The sequence below is a fragment of the Ambystoma mexicanum genome, chromosome 12, assembly GCF_040938575.1.
Source record: "Ambystoma mexicanum isolate Mex_15411 chromosome 12, UKY_AmexF1_1, whole genome shotgun sequence".
Classification (NCBI taxonomy): Eukaryota; Metazoa; Chordata; class Amphibia; order Caudata; family Ambystomatidae; genus Ambystoma; species Ambystoma mexicanum.
In genome coordinates, this window is record NC_090936.1 from 921883538 (window position 1) to 921903623 (window position 20086).

Consider the following 20086-nt stretch of genomic DNA (forward strand, 5'->3'; position numbering starts at 1 on the left):
AATGGCACCTTGGGCATCATGTTATGGTATATTAATGGCTGAACTAACTTTCGTCACATTAAATGTCCAAGGGCTTAATTCCCCAGTTAAAAGAAAATCGATTCTGAGTAGACTCAGTGACATGCAGGCCTCAGTTGTTTGGCTACAGGAGACACATCTGCTCCCAGAGGACGAACAGACTGCGGAGCAGGGCCTTCCCTGTGCAATTTTGTGCCTCTAGTGGTACCAAAAATATGGGTGTGGGCATCCTCCTGGCTAAAGGGATCCAATTCAAGAAACAGTTTGTAAAAAGGGATCCAGAGGGCCGTTACTTGATGCTAGGGGGGTTATTGATAGGCCAACAGGTCACGCTGGTGGCAATTAATGCCCCCAACGGGAGGCAAGATCGCTTTCTGCTAGAGGTGTTACCCAAAATTGCAAAGGCGGGGGTGGGACAGATCATGATTGGGGGCGATTTTAACGGGGTAATGGATGCGACACTGGATAAAACTCTCCCTGCCACCTCCAGTTATTCTATGTTTAGACAAGCCTTGGCAACATTTCTCAGGGAACTGCATTTAATAGAAACGTGGCGGTTCTTTCACCCGCTGGAGAGAGCGTACACCCACTATTCGGCAGTACACAGGGGACACTCTAGAATTGATATGGTTTTGATTTCAGATTCTCTGGTTCCGCAGGTCACGGGCCTAGACATTGGGGTGTGGTGCCTGTCAGACCATGCCCCGGTTTCCCCAAGGATGGAGCCTCTTACCCCGCAGCCGCAAACTCGCAGGCCCTGGCGCTTAAACGAGTTGATCCTAAAAGATCTAGCCCTAAGAGCAGATATAGAGCGAGTCCTGAGGGATTATTTTCAAGACAATGTCACAGGAGGTAAACTGGGCCACACTTTGGGATGCAAGTAAATCGGTGGTACGGGCGGGGCGAGTTTATAGCGCATACAGTGGGATATGTCAAGAGAAAGGAGGGAGCGAAGCGGGAGTTGGAAGCCAAGGTAAGAGAGGCAGAGGCGGAATACAAGAACAGAGGCTCACAAAGAACCTGGAGGGACTTGAAAAAAGCCAGAGCAGCCCTAGAAACGTTACTGGCGGATGAATCTGTACAACTCCTTTTAACGGAGCAAGCAATCTTACCATATACATGGGGATAAAGCCAATCGCTTTTTGGAAGCTAAATTGAGGCAGCAGAAAGCCCGGAACCACATTGTACAGCTTAGAGACCGGGATGGGAACCTGGTGAGGGGAGAGAAGGAACTAGAAGGGGTTATGCATTCCTATTATACCGACATCCTAAAGGGGGAGAAGCTAGAAAAGGAAGCACAGGTGGCCTTAGATCAGGTGACCCTGCCACAACTTAGCAAGTCGGACAGATTAATGTTGGAAGAACCCATATCTGAGGAAGAAGTGGGGGAGGCAATAGGGGCATTGCAGGGTCATAAATCTCCAGGCCCGGACGGGTTAAGTAATGCATACTACAAAATGTTCATACCGATACTGGTAGGTCCTCTAACAAACTTATTTAACTTTATCAGGGACTCTGGGCGAATCTCGGGGGATATGGGCCCAGCCACCACGGTCCTCCTGTTAAAGACGGATAAAGACCCCTTAGATTGTGCCAGTTATCGCCCCATTTCATTATTTAACGGGGATGCAAAAATGTATTCCACTGTATTGGCCAGTAGATTAGGAAGAATCCTCCCCAAAATAATTCACCCGGACCAGGCGGGCTTTGTAAAAGGGCGGCATACATATGACAACATACGCAGGGCCATCGACACGACAGAATGGGGGCGGAGGACAGTGCAGAGATTCTCAGAATTAGCATTAGATGCCTCCAAGGCTTTTGATAGCCTACACTGGGGGATACCTTCAGCTTACCCTTCAGAGGTCTGGGTGTGGGCCGGCATTTATACGCATGGTGATGGCCATCTTTGTGAATCCGTCAACACGGCTGATGATCAACGGGTGGCTCACAGACAGTATCCTTATCACGAGGCAGGGCTGCCCATTATCCCTGTTGATTTTTGCCATGGCCATGGAACCGCTAGTGCAGCGAATCCGGGCTGACCAGGGTATCCGAGGGGTGGGAGTTGGGACGGACGGACCTCAGAAGGCGGCCCTCTATGCGGATGATATCCTTTTGTTCACGAAAGATACGACAAATTCCCTCCCTAGTATTATAGAGCTGCTGGATACATTTGCAAAAATCTCGGGGTTTCACATTAATTACCCCATATCTAAGGCGCTTAATATTACAGAGGTTACTGAACAGGTGTCAGAGTGGGCGTACTGTTATCCTTTGAAATGGGAACAGAAAGCTATAAAATATCTAGGTGTCAACTTGACCCCCACCTATGATAGACTATATGGGGCTAACATTCCGGGCCTTCTGAATTCACTGACGCAAGATCTTAAACAATGGGATCTGCAGGAATTGTCATGGCTGGCACTCATAGCGGCAGTCAACATTAATCTGCTTCCCAGGTTTCTTTACGTGACCGGTGCCAGGCCGATACGTGCACAAGAGGGAAAGGAAGGGAAAGGGGTGGTGTTAAGATTGTATCGGATGATGGGGGAGGCGGACCCGGAGGAGATTCTACCATATATGCAAAAATGGGCTGCGGATGTGGGTGGATCTATCTCGGGGGAGTCATGGGGCCGCATATGGCATCGCACCGCCAAGGGTTCTAAATGCACACAATTAAAGAGGGGGCATACAAGCTTTGCCTTCGCTGGTACATGACACCACAACGATTGCATTCCATCAACTCAGACTATTCCATCCTTTGTTGGAGGCACTGTGGTCAACCTGGGGATCTAATTCATATGTGGTGGAAGTGTCCGGTGATGGAAACCTATTGGAAGGAGGTCCTAAGTCATAACCACGAAACAATTGCCATTTGACCCAGTGGTCGTCTTGCTGGGTGATGCAGTGGAGGGGAGCTACGCCAATTCTGGATGCAAGGCTGGCCTTATCACCCACATGTTGAGCGCAGCAAGAATCACCATAGCGCAGGCATGGAAGAACAAGCAGGGGTCTGTAGTGGCCGCATGGTGGGTGAGACTCTGGGGGGTGATCGCCATGGAGAAAGTGACAGCAATTGCCAATGGCTCCTACTCGAAATATATCAATACCTGGGCACCGCTGCATGAATTCATGGACAATGGGGATCAAATGTACTTTAAACCTAGGTTACTTCGTAATGTCTCTATTCTATAGCTGGGAAATTTGAGTGGCAAGAAGGTTTGTGCCTGAGGGTCCTCCTAGGTGGTTGGAAGTTGATGCTATATTCCACCAAAATGTTGAATTGTTATTGAGGCGGGGGGGGAGGTTTGGGGGAGGGGGAGTGGGAGTTGTATTAGTTAAATTTCAGCAGCAAATGGCACCCCAGATGTGGGTAGTTGGCGGGCAGGATGCTGGTGATTATTATTGTTGGAAATTTCTTGACATATGAATATTTGTAATCCATACTGCTGTGAAATAAATAAAGTTGATTAAAAAAAAATAATCATTTGCACATCTAAGAACCAAGGACCTATCTGATTGAAAGAATACACAGAGCCCACATCCCAAGAACAAGTGGCGTGAGACCGACCATGTCCTATCACCATGCGCCTCCTCAATTTCCAACCCAAGGTGGCCATTTTGCGCGCATACTGAGCAACAGGTACAATCCAAGCCGAAGGGGCAGAAGTTAGTATATTCACCATTTATTTAGCCGAATCATAGATGTAAAGTGTCCAGCCATATGGTGCATCCATCTGGACAAAATATGGCACTCCTTCGATGACCCAGAGGAAGCCTGGCGCCTCTTACAACAGCATGAGATCATCACCACTGACTTTCCCACCAAAACCGTAGACAAAAGACCAATCAACCGTGCAGAATCTTCACAATGGCACCAACAACAACAAACCAAGGGTAAAAGACTGCGTTCCGGCAAGCGGCCAACTAGACCTGGCCGCAAGGACACTCGACCTCCGACCTGAAAGACTATAACCCACAATATCCCTCTATCAGTAACCCCACTATAAGATAATCCAGCTGCCGCTATACCCAACCCCGCCGTCTCCGACTGTAATATATGCAATGGCAACTGCCTTGCCTATGACCCCAGGGGCAGAGTATGCTATTGATACCATTGCCATCAGGTAAATAAATCCTATTTGCGCGGACAATACTGCGACACCCCGCCCACCACCGTCAGCCATCTCCTACCCTCCAACCCCAGTTGAGTTGTCTGAGATGCCGGTGACCCAGTGTAGGCTCACTGGCATACTAGGGGCGTGGACGAGATAATCATTATCTCCCCTACCTCTCCCTCAGCATGGGTTTACACGATGTAGTATTGGGATACTTTTTGACTGTCCCAATATTTGTATTACGGTTTTCATGTTTGAAGTTTCATTTGCTATTTTGCGGGTTCTTTTTGCACACATGTATGCACCACATGACCATGACCAGAGTAAAATACTCCAGTATAATACTCCAGTATAACCTCAATTCCCATCTTTCAAGCCTACCTGCGTACATGCTATGGCTACACAGAGATGTCTGATCTATGCTTAGTGACACTTAATGTACAAAGGATGGGACACCCTATTAAAAGACGGCAAGTGCTCAATCATCTGCGGGACTTGCAATACGACATCGCATTCCTGCAGGAAACACACCTGGACACACATGAATCAGGGAAAACTATGCTGTAGCAGGGTCAGGACAGCAGCACACACTCTACATTAGGGAAAAAAGCTATTGATTACAATCCTCAAACGCATCCCATTTCACACCCTCCACTTTATAGCAGATAATGAAGGGAGATACATCCTGCTTCATCGCCATGTCCATCAACAACCCATGACCCTCTTAAACATCTACACGCCTACTACAGATACACCCTCCTTCACACGCACATTTGCAAACTGAGCACACCATTTGGGAAATCTGTCCCTCATCGGGGCGACTGGAACATGACCATTGATTTGATGCTGGATAGACAGGGTGCACCCCTAACACAACCACCAACCCCACACAAGCACACATCCTTACGAACTCTCATGACTGAACTGGGAAGACGCATGGTGGGCCCTACATCCAGAACGCTGCGGATATACGTTCCATTGTTCAAATAGTCACAAGTCCTATTCCAGGCTGGATTTCTGGTTAACCCCCCACGACTGCCCTATCACAGATACAACAATGCATGATACTACCCACAATAGTGTCGGACCATGCACCAGTACTCCCACACATTAAACTCACAGACAACTCATGCAATAGACCATCGTGGCACCCTAATCGGAGAGCATTGGACTACCCAGACTTTCTCGAACATCTGGGAACAGACAGTGACTTGTTCTGGCAGACAAATTTAACCCCAGGAAACTCCCCCAACGCCTGCTGGGATGCTTACAGGGCCTTCCTTAGAGGGCAATGCATTTCTAGATGGGCCCACAAATTGAAGGGATGGAGGGAACTTGAAACCCAGATTAGCGCGGACATATTGCACAATGAAGCCCAACATAAACGCACCTATAATCCCCATATACTCACCCAACTCATTAGGCTAAGAGCGGAGCTCAAACAAATCTCCACTCAACTAGCACAGAAATTGTTTACCAGCTGGTCACAGGCCTATTATCAAGACAGAGACCGACCCGCTCCATCTGACGGCGCTCGCCCTTCGTACCAGAGAATCCTGGTATCTGAGACTGCACTGGGACGCTTTTAACAAATGAAGATGACACAAACGATTTGCAGCGTATTACGGCGAACTATATGCTAGCCCAGACCCGATATTACCAAACCGAATAGACACCTTTCTCACAGATCTTAGATTATAAAAAATTAACGACACACAAAAGGTTGATCTAGGAAAACCAATTACGGCCGCAGAGATAACCCAAGCTATAGGATCCCTGTCAGCAGCTAAGGCGTGCGGATTGGATGGCCTGCCCATCGACCTATATAAAGCAATGGTGGACCGCATCGCCCCACTGCTTGAAACAGTATTCGCCGAAGCATACTCCAATGGTCATTTGCCGAGATCAATACTAGCTGCCAACATAATATTCTTTCACAAGAAGGGTCGCGACCCAACAGATTGCAGATCCTATCAGCTGATCTCGCTGATCCCACGATTGCGCCAACTGCTCCATGACTTCAGACCCATGACAGGCTATAAGGTCAACTGGACGAAATCGGAGGTCCTCCTACTTAGACCTGACATTCCATTGGACACGACGGGGTCACCCCACTTTGCCTCCAATTGCATTCTATCAAATATCTTGGGGTTCATATTACCCTGTCTAGTCATGAAATCGCCTGGCAGGCCGCATCAATGCATTTAAGATGAATTCCCTACCCAAACTCATATTTCAAATGGATTGTGTCCTCCAATGTATTCCACATCTTTGACATGTAATGTCCACAGCTGTGTACTTCGGAAACATTTTTCGGCAGAGGGCATCCTGCGTCGCTGGCATCGGGTCAATGTCCATTGAAGGCCTCTGTCGAGGGCGACGTCACCTTATGTTATAAATAGGACGCATGGCGCCCGTAGCCTCAGTTCCGTTTCTTCCGCAAACATGTTTGCTTCGGAGACTCGGCGCACCTCGTGTATTTCTCGTGAATGTCTTCTTCTTCGACCCCTCCGACTCTGTGGTCTGGCTTCAAGACATGCCAGGACTGCAAGTCTAAAATGTCGATAACTGACCCGCATCGCATTTGTTTGTGGTGCTTGGGCGAGAGTGACGACGCCGGCGACTGTTCCAAATGCCAGTCGCTGACTGCTAAGGCCTTGCGGGAGCGTAAGGGGAAGCTTCAAGTCCAAGGGGATGTCCACCGACAATTCGAGGGGCGTGTCAGGAAGAGTCCTGGGGATCTTGGTCCCAGCGTGGTTCCCGCCATTCGTTGTCCTCGTCTCGGCATTCTAGGAAACATCGTCACCGTTCACCTTCCTCGTCCTCCTCAGAGGATGGAGCTGTGAGGAAAGTGGCTTGTCCGACCAAGTCCTCGACTCCGGAGGAATGGGCTGCCTTTAGAGAGCAGATGTTAGCGATTTTTCAATCGCAGGGCACAGTTCCGTCCGCGCCTTACGAAGAAGCCGGCAAGGAACGGTCTCGTACTGTGGCTCACACGCCTTCGGGCTCAGGTCCTCGTTGCGAGTTTCATCGGGAACCTTCGAGGTCCCGTTCGGACAAGGCTCAGGATAGTTGCAAGAGACGTGTTTCCATGTTTCGGTCTTCGTCTCCAGCTACACTGCAGAAACCTGGTAAGGGCTCGAGGTTGACGTCAACTCCGTTGGCGCCGTTTCCGTCAGATACCGACATCGAAGCTTTGCCTATGTACCAGCCCTCGACGCTGTAGCCATCACAGCATGCTCGATGCCTTCGGGGGCTTTTTGCCTGAAATTTACCGTTGGAGATCCCTGATGCTGTGGATCCTCCAAGGAAGGCTACTTCTAATTCTGTGAGGCCTGTGGTGGACTCCAGACCCTCTTCTGTCCCGAGGCAAGGCTTTTACCTTCCTCTGGATGACATACTATGAGGAGGAGGAAAGGTCAGACATTGATATGGACCCTGTTGAGCCTGATGTGGCTCCTGTCTTTTCTGGAGACAGTCATTTGGAAGAGTTGAGGCAGACTCTTCATGATGCCAGTGGTTTGGACATTTCTCTGGAAGTGGAATTTGGCAGGCCTGAGCCTGGGGCTCATGCTGAGTCGTCCTACAGGAGGCTCATGGCTAGGGTCATGGAGTAGCTGGGCTGGTCCAGTCCTCTTGAAGCTTTTGTGCAAGATGATCTAACGGACATTTTAGTTCAAGGTCCATCCTCTAACCCGGTGTTACCTTTTCATCTGACTTTGCAGAAAAGGGTGGCGGCTGCTTGGCAGTCACCGGAATCTCTTCCGGCTGTTAACAAATCGTTAAGCAAAAAATACTGCCCTTCCGGTAGCGACCCCAGCTACCTTTCCTCTCACCCCACTCCTGAGAGTTTGCTGGTTAAGGCGGCTACGGCCGCCTCAAGGCAGGCGGCGTACCCTACCATCCCTCCTGATAGGGACGACAAACGATTCGACGGTTTAGTCATGCGAGTTGTTTTCTGCGGGTAGTATGGCGTTGAAGTCAGCCAACTCCACTTGTGCCTTGGCAAGGTTTTCACACACTCTGTGGAATTGTTTCTCTAGCGGCTGAGCATATTCCCAAAGGGAAAAAAGGGATGGGTTCCTTGCTCTCGTGCAAGATGGCAAGGATGCCATGTGTGAATCCCTTCAGTCGGGTTTGGACACGGCCGACAGTGTTAGCCGGTCCATGGCTGCGAGCATTGTGATATGCAGATTTGCGTGATTGCGGAAGTCTGGTTTTGATCCGGATGTGCAAGCCCGTCTTTTGAACATGCCCTTTGATGGCGCGCATTTGTTTGGCAGCAAGGCTGACGAGAGCCTTGAGAGGTTGCAGACCTCAAAAGCTGCTGCTAAATCTTTGAGCGCAGCTGTACGTCAACCTCTGCCTTTTCGTCCTAGAGGGGACAGCAGTGGAGGGGAGGTCCTTTTCATTACTACTGCTCCTTTGGTAGAACGAGGGGGGCCGCCAGTCAAAGGGGTCAGCGTAAAAGTACCTGTGGTGGTCGGGGAAATAGAGGTGCCAAAGCCGCTCAGGCAGTTACCTCATTGCCTTCAGGCGCTGCCACATCCACTCCACAACAGTCATGAGGCCATGTCCCTTGGTTCGCCGGTTGGGGGCAGGCTGTCTCAGCATTTGGAAGAATGGCGAGCCATTACTTCGGATGCATGAATGCTGGATACAATAGCCCACGGTTACTGCCTTCCCTTCCTGCAGCGGACTCACGACAATCCACTGCAGAATTTCTCTTTGAAGCTTCCGGATCCGTTCCTTGTGCAGGAAATCTTGACCCTGCTAGAGAAAGGCGCTATAGAACTGGTGCCTGTAGCGGAGAGGAACAAAGGTTGGTATTCCCCATATTTTTTGATTCCAAAGAAAGACTGGGGATTGAGTCCCATCCTGGATTTGCGTTTGTTGAACAAACTTCTCAGGGAGGACACGTTCAAGATGGTAACCCTTTCTCAAGTCCTCCAGGCCCTTCAACTTCAGGATTTATCGGTGTGTCTGGACCTACAGGATGCTTACTTTCATGTGCCGATTCATTATAAACACAGAAAGTACCTGAGGTTTGCGGCTGGCGACTCGCACTTTCAGTTTCTGGTCCTGCCATTCGGATTGGCCTCCGCCCGAGGGTCTTCACCACGCTAATGGTGGTGGTGGTGGCAGCGTATCTCAGGCGTGGGGGGATTCACGTCTACCCCTACCTGGATGACTGGCTGATCCATGCACGTTCTCCCGAGGAAGCATTGGATCACCTCTGTTTTACCTGCCGCTCCCTCCACAAGCTGGGCTTCTCCCTCAATTTCAAGTCGCATCTGACACCTTCCCAACAGCTCCAGTACATCAGGGCTGTGTTGGACACATCCTTGGGGAAGTGCTCGCCTCCCAAGGTAAGGGCTCATCACAATGTGCAGATGGTGAACAAGTTTCCACATGGCCAGAGTCTCCCGGCTTTCGAATTCTTAAGGTTACTCGGCCTCATGGCATCCTGCATTTTTCTGGTGCCAGAAGCAGGGCTGCGGATGAGATCCCTGCAATGGGTCCTCAAGATGCAGTGGTCGCAGTTCTCAGGCAAGATGTCGGATCCCGTTCAGATTCCACTCTTGGTCTCCCAGGCTCTTCTGTGGTCTGCCAACGAGGGGAACCTGATGATGGGGGAGCCGTTTTGGCAACCGTGGCCAGAGGTGACTGTAGTGACGGACGCTTCCCTCACAGGATGGGGAGCTCTTGCCAAAGACTTGACTGCCAGCGGTCTTTGGTCTCTGTCGGAGTCCAGACTCCACATCAACCTGTTAGAGCTGAGGGCCATCAGGCTGGCCCTGAAGGCTTTTTTGCTGTCTGTGCGGGGGGGAAGAGTGTCCTGATCATGACGGACACACAGTGGCCATGCATTACCTCAACAAAAAAAGGGGGCTAAGGTCACTCCCGTTGTGCAGAGAGGCAATGCAGCTCTGGTTCTGGGCAATTCAGCAGGAAATTTCGCTCTCAGCAGTTAATCTGACCAGAGAGGACAATGCAGTGGCGGACACACTGAGCATGATCTCTCAAGAGTAGGCAGAGCATGATCTCTCAAGAGTGGGAGTTGGCTCAGAAAGTCCTTCTGGAGATCTTTGCCCTTTGGGGAGCCCCACAAGTGGAACTCTTCGCCATCAGTGCCAACCGGAAGTGTGAGAGATTCTGCTCAAGGGAATTTCCTCTGAGAGGAGCCCTAGGAGACGCATTTGTGGTGGATTGGTCATTCCCACTTCTGTACTCATTTCCTCAGGTCCCCGTCATTCGGCAAGTGCTAAGGAGGTTACGGAGGTTCGGATCCCACATGATCCTCATTGCTCCAGATTGGGCCTCCTCAATGTCCATCTGCCCTCCACGCCGTCTTCCCTACCGAGAGGATCTACTCTCTCATAGGAGGAGGAGGACTCTCAACCTTCACGCTTGGTATCTGAAAGGTTGAGGTTTAAGGATTGGGACCTTCCGGATGACGTGATGGAGGTGTTGTTTTCGGCCAGGAGGCCAGCGACAAAATCCCTGTACCGTTGCTGTAAGTTTTGCAACTGGTGCAGAGGACAAAAGTTGATCCTTTTCAGTGTTCCATTCCCTTCAAGTGGGTACCATTAAAGGTTACCTGGTGGCGCTGTCTATCTAGATTACTTTAATTTCCCAATTTATTAAAGGGCTTTCCAGGTGCCGGTTTGGGATCTGAATTTGGTGTTAAAATTCCTGATGGGTGCTCCGTTTGAACCTTTGCACTCTTGTCCTTTGAGATTGTCTTTCAAGAAGGTGTTCTTGGTGGCTGTTACTTCTGCTCGCAGAGTGAGTAAATTGTAGACACTTTCATCTAAACCACCCTTTACTGTGTTCCACAAGGATAGGGTTGTACTGAGGGTACGTCCTTCCTTTCTACCTAAGGTAGTGCCTAAATTTTATTTGAGCCAGAAAGTGGTTCTTCCTTCTTTCTATCCTCCTCATCCTGGTAAGGAAGAGGAGCGACTCCATAGGGTGGACCCTAGGAGAGCCCTGAGCTTTTATATTTCTAGGATGTCCAGGGTCAGAGTGGACGATCAAATCTTTGTGGGGTATGCTGGTCACCAATTGGGCCAGGCTGTTACTAAACAGACCTTGTCCAGGTGGATTATCCTCACCATTAATGAATGTTTCCATCTGGCGGGTAAGGACCCTCCTGAAGGTTCCGTGTCTACTTCCACAGCCCTGCAGCGGGGAGTTCCTATTAGGAATATATGTGATGCAGCCACATGGGCTTCTATCCACACCTTTGACATTACTCCCTGGATACAATCCATGGTCAAGATATGGCCTTTGGTAAGGTGGTTCTTTATTCTGCCATCTGATTGGGTACTCTAAATTATTTTCCCTCCTCCATTGTTTCTGGTACTGCTATGGGAGTCTGTCAAAGATGTGTAATCCGTTGGAGGACGCAATCCATTCGAAGAACAAGTTACTTACCAACTGGTAGAATTCTTTCGATTGGATGATGTTAGGCAGAATCCTGTGCAGTGCCCGTAGGGACCACTACACACAATTAAGACTACAGGTGGCAATACAAGTTTTACCTTTGGTACAAGCCTGTACTACTATGTTAAAGTGGTAGCAGTAGCGGAGCAGCCAGGCTTATCTCAAGAGTATATGAGCAGTAGCAGAGATTACACAAAAGGACCACAATTACTGTGACTCAAGCAAACACTGACTCAAGGTTTCAGGTAATAAAATATAAGTACATTCATTTTTAAACCGTTTATTATAAAAATGACACTTCTTTTAATTTGAAAACCACACGTAAAATATACTACAGCTAACCAATTCACTTTGTACGGTATACTTCAAGGTAAGTACCCTGTGTTTTAGCGGACCGGTTTTATGGAACAAAAGACGTTACCGGTAATACACTTGCGATCACTTTTTGACAGTAATGACAGTAATGTCACAGCGGCAAGAAATGTTACTGGGGAAAAAACACACTTAGCACTTGAGATACCCAGAAAGAGTTGGGGGCAAAAATCATAGGCAATACTTTTGTCAAGGCAGACAGAATTGGAGAACACTCTTAGACAGAAATTCAAATGTCAATAGGCCGGAGCCAGTGTCAAGTGGAACCGGGTTCCTGTTGTCGAGGATCACAGTCAGATAGTTCACGATTCGGCGGAGCCAGGAGTACTTGGATATTGTCAAAAGAGGAAGCAAAAGTTATAAGAAGGAGGGAAGTCGAGGTCAAGCCTTGGAGAGGAAGAAAAAGGGATTCACCCAAAAGGAAGAAGCTGGTGCCACGGCAGTTGTTCCTGGTAGTTTCCTGCAGACCCTCGATTCCTGGAGCTTTGATCCGAAGGAGGACGTCTGGAGGGGTCTGCAGCACACAGGGCTAAAGCCGGCAGCAGCGACGGTGAATAAAAGGTGCGCTCCTTAAAAACAGGAGAGGCTGTTCAGGTGGCTATCCGGACCACTACAGCAATGTGCAGCAATTTCAACCACAAAGAGGATCCTCTGGCTGTAGAAGATGAGCTGGTTATCCCCACCAAGCTGAAGGGAAGACGACTCCGGACTGGATCTTCTCTGGTCGTCGAAGGGTAGATGGCTCAGGACTGCAGCAGGGCTTCACCGGGACGGGATAGTTGCAGCAGTCGACTTCTTCTCTGCTTCTCTTCGGTTCCTTGTAGTTCCAGTGGTGACTCTGTCTTCTAGACCAAGAGACATACCTTTTATGCGAAAATCCCCCATTCACACAGCCTGGCTGTCCATCACGCAGCAGGGGGTTGTCCGGCCTGGACAACCACCTCAGCCAATCGTGGCAAAGTGTGACTTGGGTTTCCTAGGATACCCTGTGCAAGGAGTGACTACACCCCTCCCTCACATTCAGCCCACCTAGACACCCAGGGGCCTAGAGGAGGGCTTCTGGGCAGAAGCCCGCCAAAAGGTAGTGAACAAAGGAGGCAAACCTTCTTTGCCGCGCAAAGCAAAACTTTAACAAAAAGAAATGGCGAATAAACCCAACCGGAGCCAAAAGAAAAAGCATTTGGTCAAGCGGGTTTAAGTTCGAGGCTAATATAATAGCCTAAAACAATACCACGTTTATCTAGTATAATCGCGGTAGAAAGGTTAGGGTAGATACCACTGCCACCAGCCAAGTCTAAATGTTAAGAGTGAAACAATGCTCTAGGAGGTACAGATAACAAGGGCTAACAATTAACCCGTTCCAGTACTCCATGTAAGATGGGGTGTACTGGATCTGTGGTTAAATGACTAAGTAAAGTGAATGGCAACTTTACCCTTTTCTGGGGGACAGTAGTCATCCTCAGAAAGAAATGGAGTCGGTGGGAAGTCTAAAAGACAACCCTGTGTCACTGCACTGAAGGTGCTGTTGAACACACAAAAGAAGGGGGCTACTGAAGTGGTGTACTCCAGAGTCCACAATCACAAAAACAGATGAAATACACATGGCAAAACACAGGTAAGAGTGGAAAGGGGTACACTCTTACCAAGTGGAAAAATAAACTCCAGAGATCCAGCAAAGCTGCTGGGGGACTCACTAGGTAAGGGAAATTAGCCATTGAATGAGAATTCTCCCTAACAGATGTTCCTCCAACGTATTCCACATCGCCCTCCCAGCCTGCCCCTCTGGAGAATTTCCTATGCAATTGCAGCTTACGTTTCCGCAAGGCTCTATGTAGTCAAGCAGGCATTGGATATGTGCATGTTACACTGTCTGGAGGAAAAAACGTAAACTGAGGCTATAGGCACCGTGTGTCCTATTTATAACATCCTGTGACGTCGCCCTAGACGGAGGCCTTAGTGGGACATCGACCCGATGCCAGCGACGCAGGATGCCCTCTGCCGAAAAAAGTTTCCGAAGTACACAGCTGTGGACATTACATGTCAAAGATGTGGAATACTTTGGAGGAACATCCAATCGAAAGAACGTTACCATTTGGTAAGTTAATCTGGAGATGATGCTACCCTGTGCTCCATCGCGACAAATGTACGGAGACTTGGATACACAGCTAACCAAATTTATCTGGAGGGGAAAAAAGGCAAGGCTCCGGCTAGAATTATTACAGGCTGCTAAGGAGAATGTTGGTCTAGCGGTGCCATCCTGGCGTACATACCATCAGTCGGCCCAAATATGCTAGGCCAAATGTTGGCACGATACAAAGGATACATCCAGCTGGAGATCCGTGGAATTGGCTCTGCTCGCGCCATATTCCCTGGCAGAAATTCTGGCCATCCCACTAAAAAAACTACCTAGGCATATAAGAACACACCCAATGGTCGTCCCAAGATTGGCACAATGGTACAGGATGAGAACACTCCTGGGTTCGGATGCTCAGACGGCCCCAGCATGGATCAGCATTCGGGCAGTCCTCTTGATTTATCTAGATCACACATTGCACAAAACCAAGACTCTCACTGGCCAGGGATTAGGGTAATGGACCTTTATGACGGGGTCACACCTATCGGCTTCCAGGAAGCTATTCAAATAGTATGACTGCAAAACACAGAGTGGCTTCAATAGCTAACCTTACTCACGGTGATCCATGCAAACACAACTAGACAGATGATACAGGCTAACCTGACACCAGGGGAGCTGGAGATGGAATAGAAAGGGACTGAGTTTCCACGGCTACACATATTCTACACCATATGCACCACCACCAATAACATCAAACACTTGCAACACAATGGTCTAACGATCTGAACATCCCGGTAGATGTGGGAGACCTATACGACTCCTTTGACAATATACTCACAACATCTCACAATATTTGCAGTAGGGAGATTTTGTACAAATCGGTCCATATACTATACGCCCAGCAAACTCTATAGGACGGGTCTCGCGCAATCATCCACATGCTTGCAACAGTGCGGTGAACTAGGTACAATGGGCAATATCCTTTGGACGTGCCCAGAGATCGGGGCATACTGGAGAATGGTTCACAAACGTGCCACCTGGGCTCCCGGAGCTACAATAGAGCTCGCCCCCGGTCAACTGCTATTTGGCTTGGGTGGGGAAGACTGGCATAACGACCCCATGGTTAGAAAACTACTACACATACTAGTCTTCTCAGCCCACAAGCTCCTGATCATCCTCTATAAAATGGACAAAGCCCCCACCAAACAGGCCTGGCTAATCCTGCTCACCAAAATCTGCTCTATGGAATGCTCCGTTCTTAGACGGCCGGCAGGACTGTGCAAGCTGACAGCCTCAGGGCATTGATAGACATATACACCTAACTGAACATTGTAAGTGAGTCGTGGATTGACACTACTAGACAAAATGTCCCGGACTATGCAAGAACAGTCAGGGCAAATATGTGAGGACCATTCGATCACCTAATGTAAAAACTTTATTTGATTGGTATTTGTATAGCGCGCAACAGCCCAAAGGCATTGTGGCACTTCTTACAGAAGCATACTTAGTTACAGAATGTGACATTTGTTACATAGCGTGAGCATATTTGTATAACATAGTTGTACATTTGTCATGTGAAATGTTTAGAGATAAGATATATGTACATAGATTACATTATATTTATATTACATTTATATTACAATATATATATTGGGAAGAGTGGGAGTGCTAACAGAGTTAGTTCACGAGAGTGGTCTTGAGATTTTTACGGAAAGCATAGATGGATGATTCAGCTCTAAGGAGGGCAGGGAGTGAGTTCCATAGTTTAGGTGCCATGTATGAGAAGCCTAACCCTCCAGTTCTGGTGGGGTGCGTTGAGGCGGTTTTTGATATGGCTTCTGAAAGCTATGTGGGAGCTGTGCTGTTGATGCATCTCTGTGTGATAGTGAGGATTTTGAGTGTAATACAGTCTTTGACCTGGAGCCACTGCGCTGCTTGCCTGGCTTGAGATATATGGTCTCTTCTGGGGATGCTTATAGCAGCTCATAGAGCATTGTTTTGTGTGGTTTGTAATCTGTGTAGGTTTTTGGAGGATGTGCCAGCCAGGAGAGCATTGCAATAATCGAGTTTGGCACCTATGGTTGCTCTGGCTATTGCAAGGCAGTTGGGTGCGGATAGGTATGTTTAATGGCATTGATAAGTTTGGGGATGTATGCTGATGCAGAAGCTATAGCGCTAACTTGTTTGTTCAAAGATAAGGTTGCATCGATGTGGACATCTAGTGTCTTGACAGAGGAGGATACCGTGATGGTGGAATTATCTATGTTAAAGTTGGTGTATTGGGGATTTAGCTTAGCTATTGTGGTTTTCTGCCCGAGGATAAGGATTTCAGTTTTATCCCCGTTAAGACATAAGCCATTGACAGCCATCCATGCTTGGATTGTAGCATAGATATTGTGTAAGGCAGTGACGTCTTGGTGGTAGGAGCCAGGTAGTGGTAGGAGTACTTAAGTATCGTCAGCATAATTAGTATATGCTATAACCATAGAGTCAAGTAGGTCGAAGAGGGGTTTAGTGAAGAAGTTCCAGAGGGTGGGTGCTGTACATGAGCCTTGGGGTACTCCGCAATATATGGTTGTGGGGTCGGCATTTGCTATGTTGGAGAACACCTTCATGTCTCTGCCTTCCAGGAAGGAAGTAATCCAAGATGCTGCTTGTTTAGAGAAATGGGCTGCCTGAGTGAGATGGGTAGTTAGGGTTTTATCATCAACCAGATCAAATGCAGCCGATAGATCGCGAAGGTGGAGCAGGGCAGGTTTACCTTTGTCCATGATCTGGGAGATTTGATTTTTTAGGTCTAGTAAGGCGAATTCCGTTCCATGCCCTACAAGGAAGCCAGATTGTCTTTTACCCAATATGGAATTGGATTCTATGTATAGTTGGATCTGGTTGTGAGCTGCCTTGTCCAAGTTTTTTAGAAGGAACGGGACTGTCGTTATAGGCCATGTACGAAACGCTACACGATCATGCAACATGTGTGAACTATAGGGTGGGGCGTGGGAAATTAATAGTTGATGGCATTTGTTGGGGAAGATTTGAGGGAGGGAGGGTGCCCTATCTGTGTTCAATAAAAGGAGTTTTAAAAAAAATGATTCATGACCTCGTCTCTTCATCACATAGCATGACAATTGTAGAAAGTACTTCTGATATTAATGCTGTATTTTTGATTTTGTAGAAAATCAGCTGATGGCGCTTGAACAGCATCTTGCACAGACGGAGGTGATGTTGAACTCATTATTGATGCAACTGGATCCACTGTCTAACTGGTGAGGAATTGAAAGATTAACAGTGTTAGTTGTCGCCCCCCCCCACTCACAACCCCCCCTCCGCCCGCCTACCGCCCTAGAAATGATTATACCTTGAAGCAGTAGGCAACAATAGAACAATTTCTTTTTAAGTGTTTTAAAATGTATTTGTAAAGCGCTAACAGCCCAGGCAGGTATCTAAGCACAAGCAAGGACTTTCTGAACGAAACTGTTTTCACTCTTCACCCAAAATTGATCAGTCAGTTTGCCAAATGTTTTCTGGTGGCGAGTGTCACAGTTATCAGTTATGCAGCTAGGACTTGAATGCACTTAAATAGTGGTTTGATGACTGTGCATTTGTTCTTGGATATGAGATTTTTACTGGGTTGGTGCCACATGAATTTCTTCTGGAATTGGTGGGGACATGCCCATGTAGCACTTTATGGTCTAAAATGAGGCCTTTAAAGGGTCCTCTGACATTTACAAGGAGCCTCTGCCACCTTCTCAGCACTGGAGAGATATGGGGGGGTCATTACGACCCTGGCGCTAAGGGGTTAACGGCGCCGTAAAAGGCTGCAGCGCCGTTAACCCCTTAGCGCCTAATTACGAGGTCCCTTTGCGGGACCCGACCTGAACGGCTGGTCTGGACCAGCCGTTAAAGTAGGGACCCGGAAAGGGACCTTCGAGGTAATAACGGTACTGCAATTTGCAGTACCGTAATTAGTGCCTTCCCCAGTCCCATTGATCCATATGGGGCAAAAATGGGAATGGGAATGGGGAAGGGTCAATGTTCAATGGGGAATTACCACCCGCCAACCTTGGAATGGGGTGGTAATTCCCTATTGAACATTGGCGGAATCGTTACAACACCGGCAGCAACCATGGTGCTAATAGCGTCATGAGTTACCGCTAGTGTTGTAATGAGGGCCAAGGTCTCTTGGGGTGTTTATGTTTCTGTCTTGAGTATTTAATCACGATAAGCAAAGGAAGGCAAACTTTCCGGAATTTAAACTGGGAGACCGAGAGCAAACCGAGTATATTGCAACAGAAGTCCCTCAGTTAAATATACAAGTAAGGGGGTAAAAAAAGGACATTGGCACGACAATCAAGAAATGTAATACATATTAAAATTCATGGTGCAACAATCAACAGTGATATGAAATAATGAAATAGAAAAAATAGAAAACATAGTTACCTCCTGTATTGCTACATGGTATGATGAACTTTTCTCACAATTAGCTAAGTAAAGCATAGCCACATGGAACAGGTGAAGGAAAGGGAAGCAACAAAGAAAGAATACATGTTTACTGTGGGAGCTAATACCTACTCAAAAGAATGTGTGGTTTGTGTCATGAAAATTTATACACATATTACACAAACAAAATCTAATTTCAGCCTACAGAATGTTTGGAATACATTCATTTAATAATAACATGGCTTAATTAGAACGTTGACACAAGTAACTTGAGTTTCGCCAAAGGGTCAATGAGGGAATTGAGGGACCCAGCCTTCAGCAGGATAGCAAACTCTACTAGTGGAGAATATTCACTAAACAAGGCATCGATTAGCAGCGTCGCATAGCAATTTTCTATGTAATTCTGTAGTGTTCCTAGTTAAATTCACTTTTGTGTGGCACAGCTGGTGATTTAAATTCCTATTCAATCAAAACACAGCTCACCCAGCATTCCATTTTTGCCCTCAGTGCTCTCTTCACTCTTTTCTCTATTCACTGTACGTTCAGGGGGCCTAATTGTGAGGGGTCAGTAATGTGAGACGGACAACTGATTGTGGTTCTATCTAAATTAAACATTTTTTTAAAATTAACAAGTGCAAATTAAACCTCACTAAACCTACTCTGAGGGAGTTCCATACCTATTCTAGGGTCTAATGGAGTAACAAAGCATTCCAGATAAACAAACAACATATATAAAAGAAAAATCAACAACCAGTGATTGAAATAACCGTCACCGGTCCTGGGTAGAGTCCTTTCCCAGGGTTACTTAGTCACTTTCTGCCAAATGTTCCAAATGGAAAGTAAAGCCCTGAACCAGTTCTTCTAAGTTCCAAAAGAAATTAAAGGTTCACCAAACAAATATCGCACTGGCACAGTCCTTCTGCCTTCTGTTGAAAAGTTCCTCTTTGAATTTCAGCCAAGAAAGCAGGACCAATGGTAATTATGGATATCCTTCTTCCAGGATGTATTTGCCACAGTTTGTTAAATAAAGAAACAACTTCTACTTCAACAACATCTTTGTTTTTCTTGACCTCTGCAGTGCCTTTAGTATATTTGTCAGGATGCTTCTTGGGGTGTTGCTTTCCTCTTGACAACCCCTTTATACTACAACTGTGTAAGCAGGCTCCTTTGCTCCACAGTCTTCTGCCAAGTTCGGTCAGCTTCAGGGTTAGATGCACTGACAACAATTATACAACCACGGTTCAGTTAGGTCTACTACGGCTTAATGCTTTAGAATTATTAGGTATTTGAAGATAAGACTCTCGACCTCCACAGGTAGGCAAGGCACTCCTCTTTCCCGAGCAATGAGAAAAGGGCAGCCTCTTTGCCTTTTCTACCTGTCTTCTTACCATCAATGTAATCTGCCTCTGCTTTCAGACTGCTTCACCTTTATCTTCAACAACCTCAGCTTTACAGATTACTGTCTTGTTTTTTTACAAGCACCCAGCTTTCCATAGCTACCCTTAAGCTGTATTGCCACGCTTCCAGCTTGGGATAGCAATGTCACACTTGTATCAGAGGACACTGGACCTTTAACAACTTCAACACTCTTAGAATATGGGGGAATAGTTCT

General features: G+C 47.5%; 1 protein-coding gene across 2 annotated transcripts in view; it reads left to right on the forward strand.

The window, feature by feature from the left end:
• Positions 1-20086, forward strand: part of LOC138514114 (resistance to inhibitors of cholinesterase protein 3-like) — an 819949-nt gene that overhangs the window by 515685 nt on the left and 284178 nt on the right. For both annotated transcript variants that reach the window (XM_069629409.1, XM_069629410.1), the window contains exon 4: positions 17210-17300. In XM_069629409.1, coding sequence (XP_069485510.1) covers positions 17210-17300 — 91 coding nt within the window. The remainder of the gene's footprint in view (positions 1-17209; positions 17301-20086) is intronic.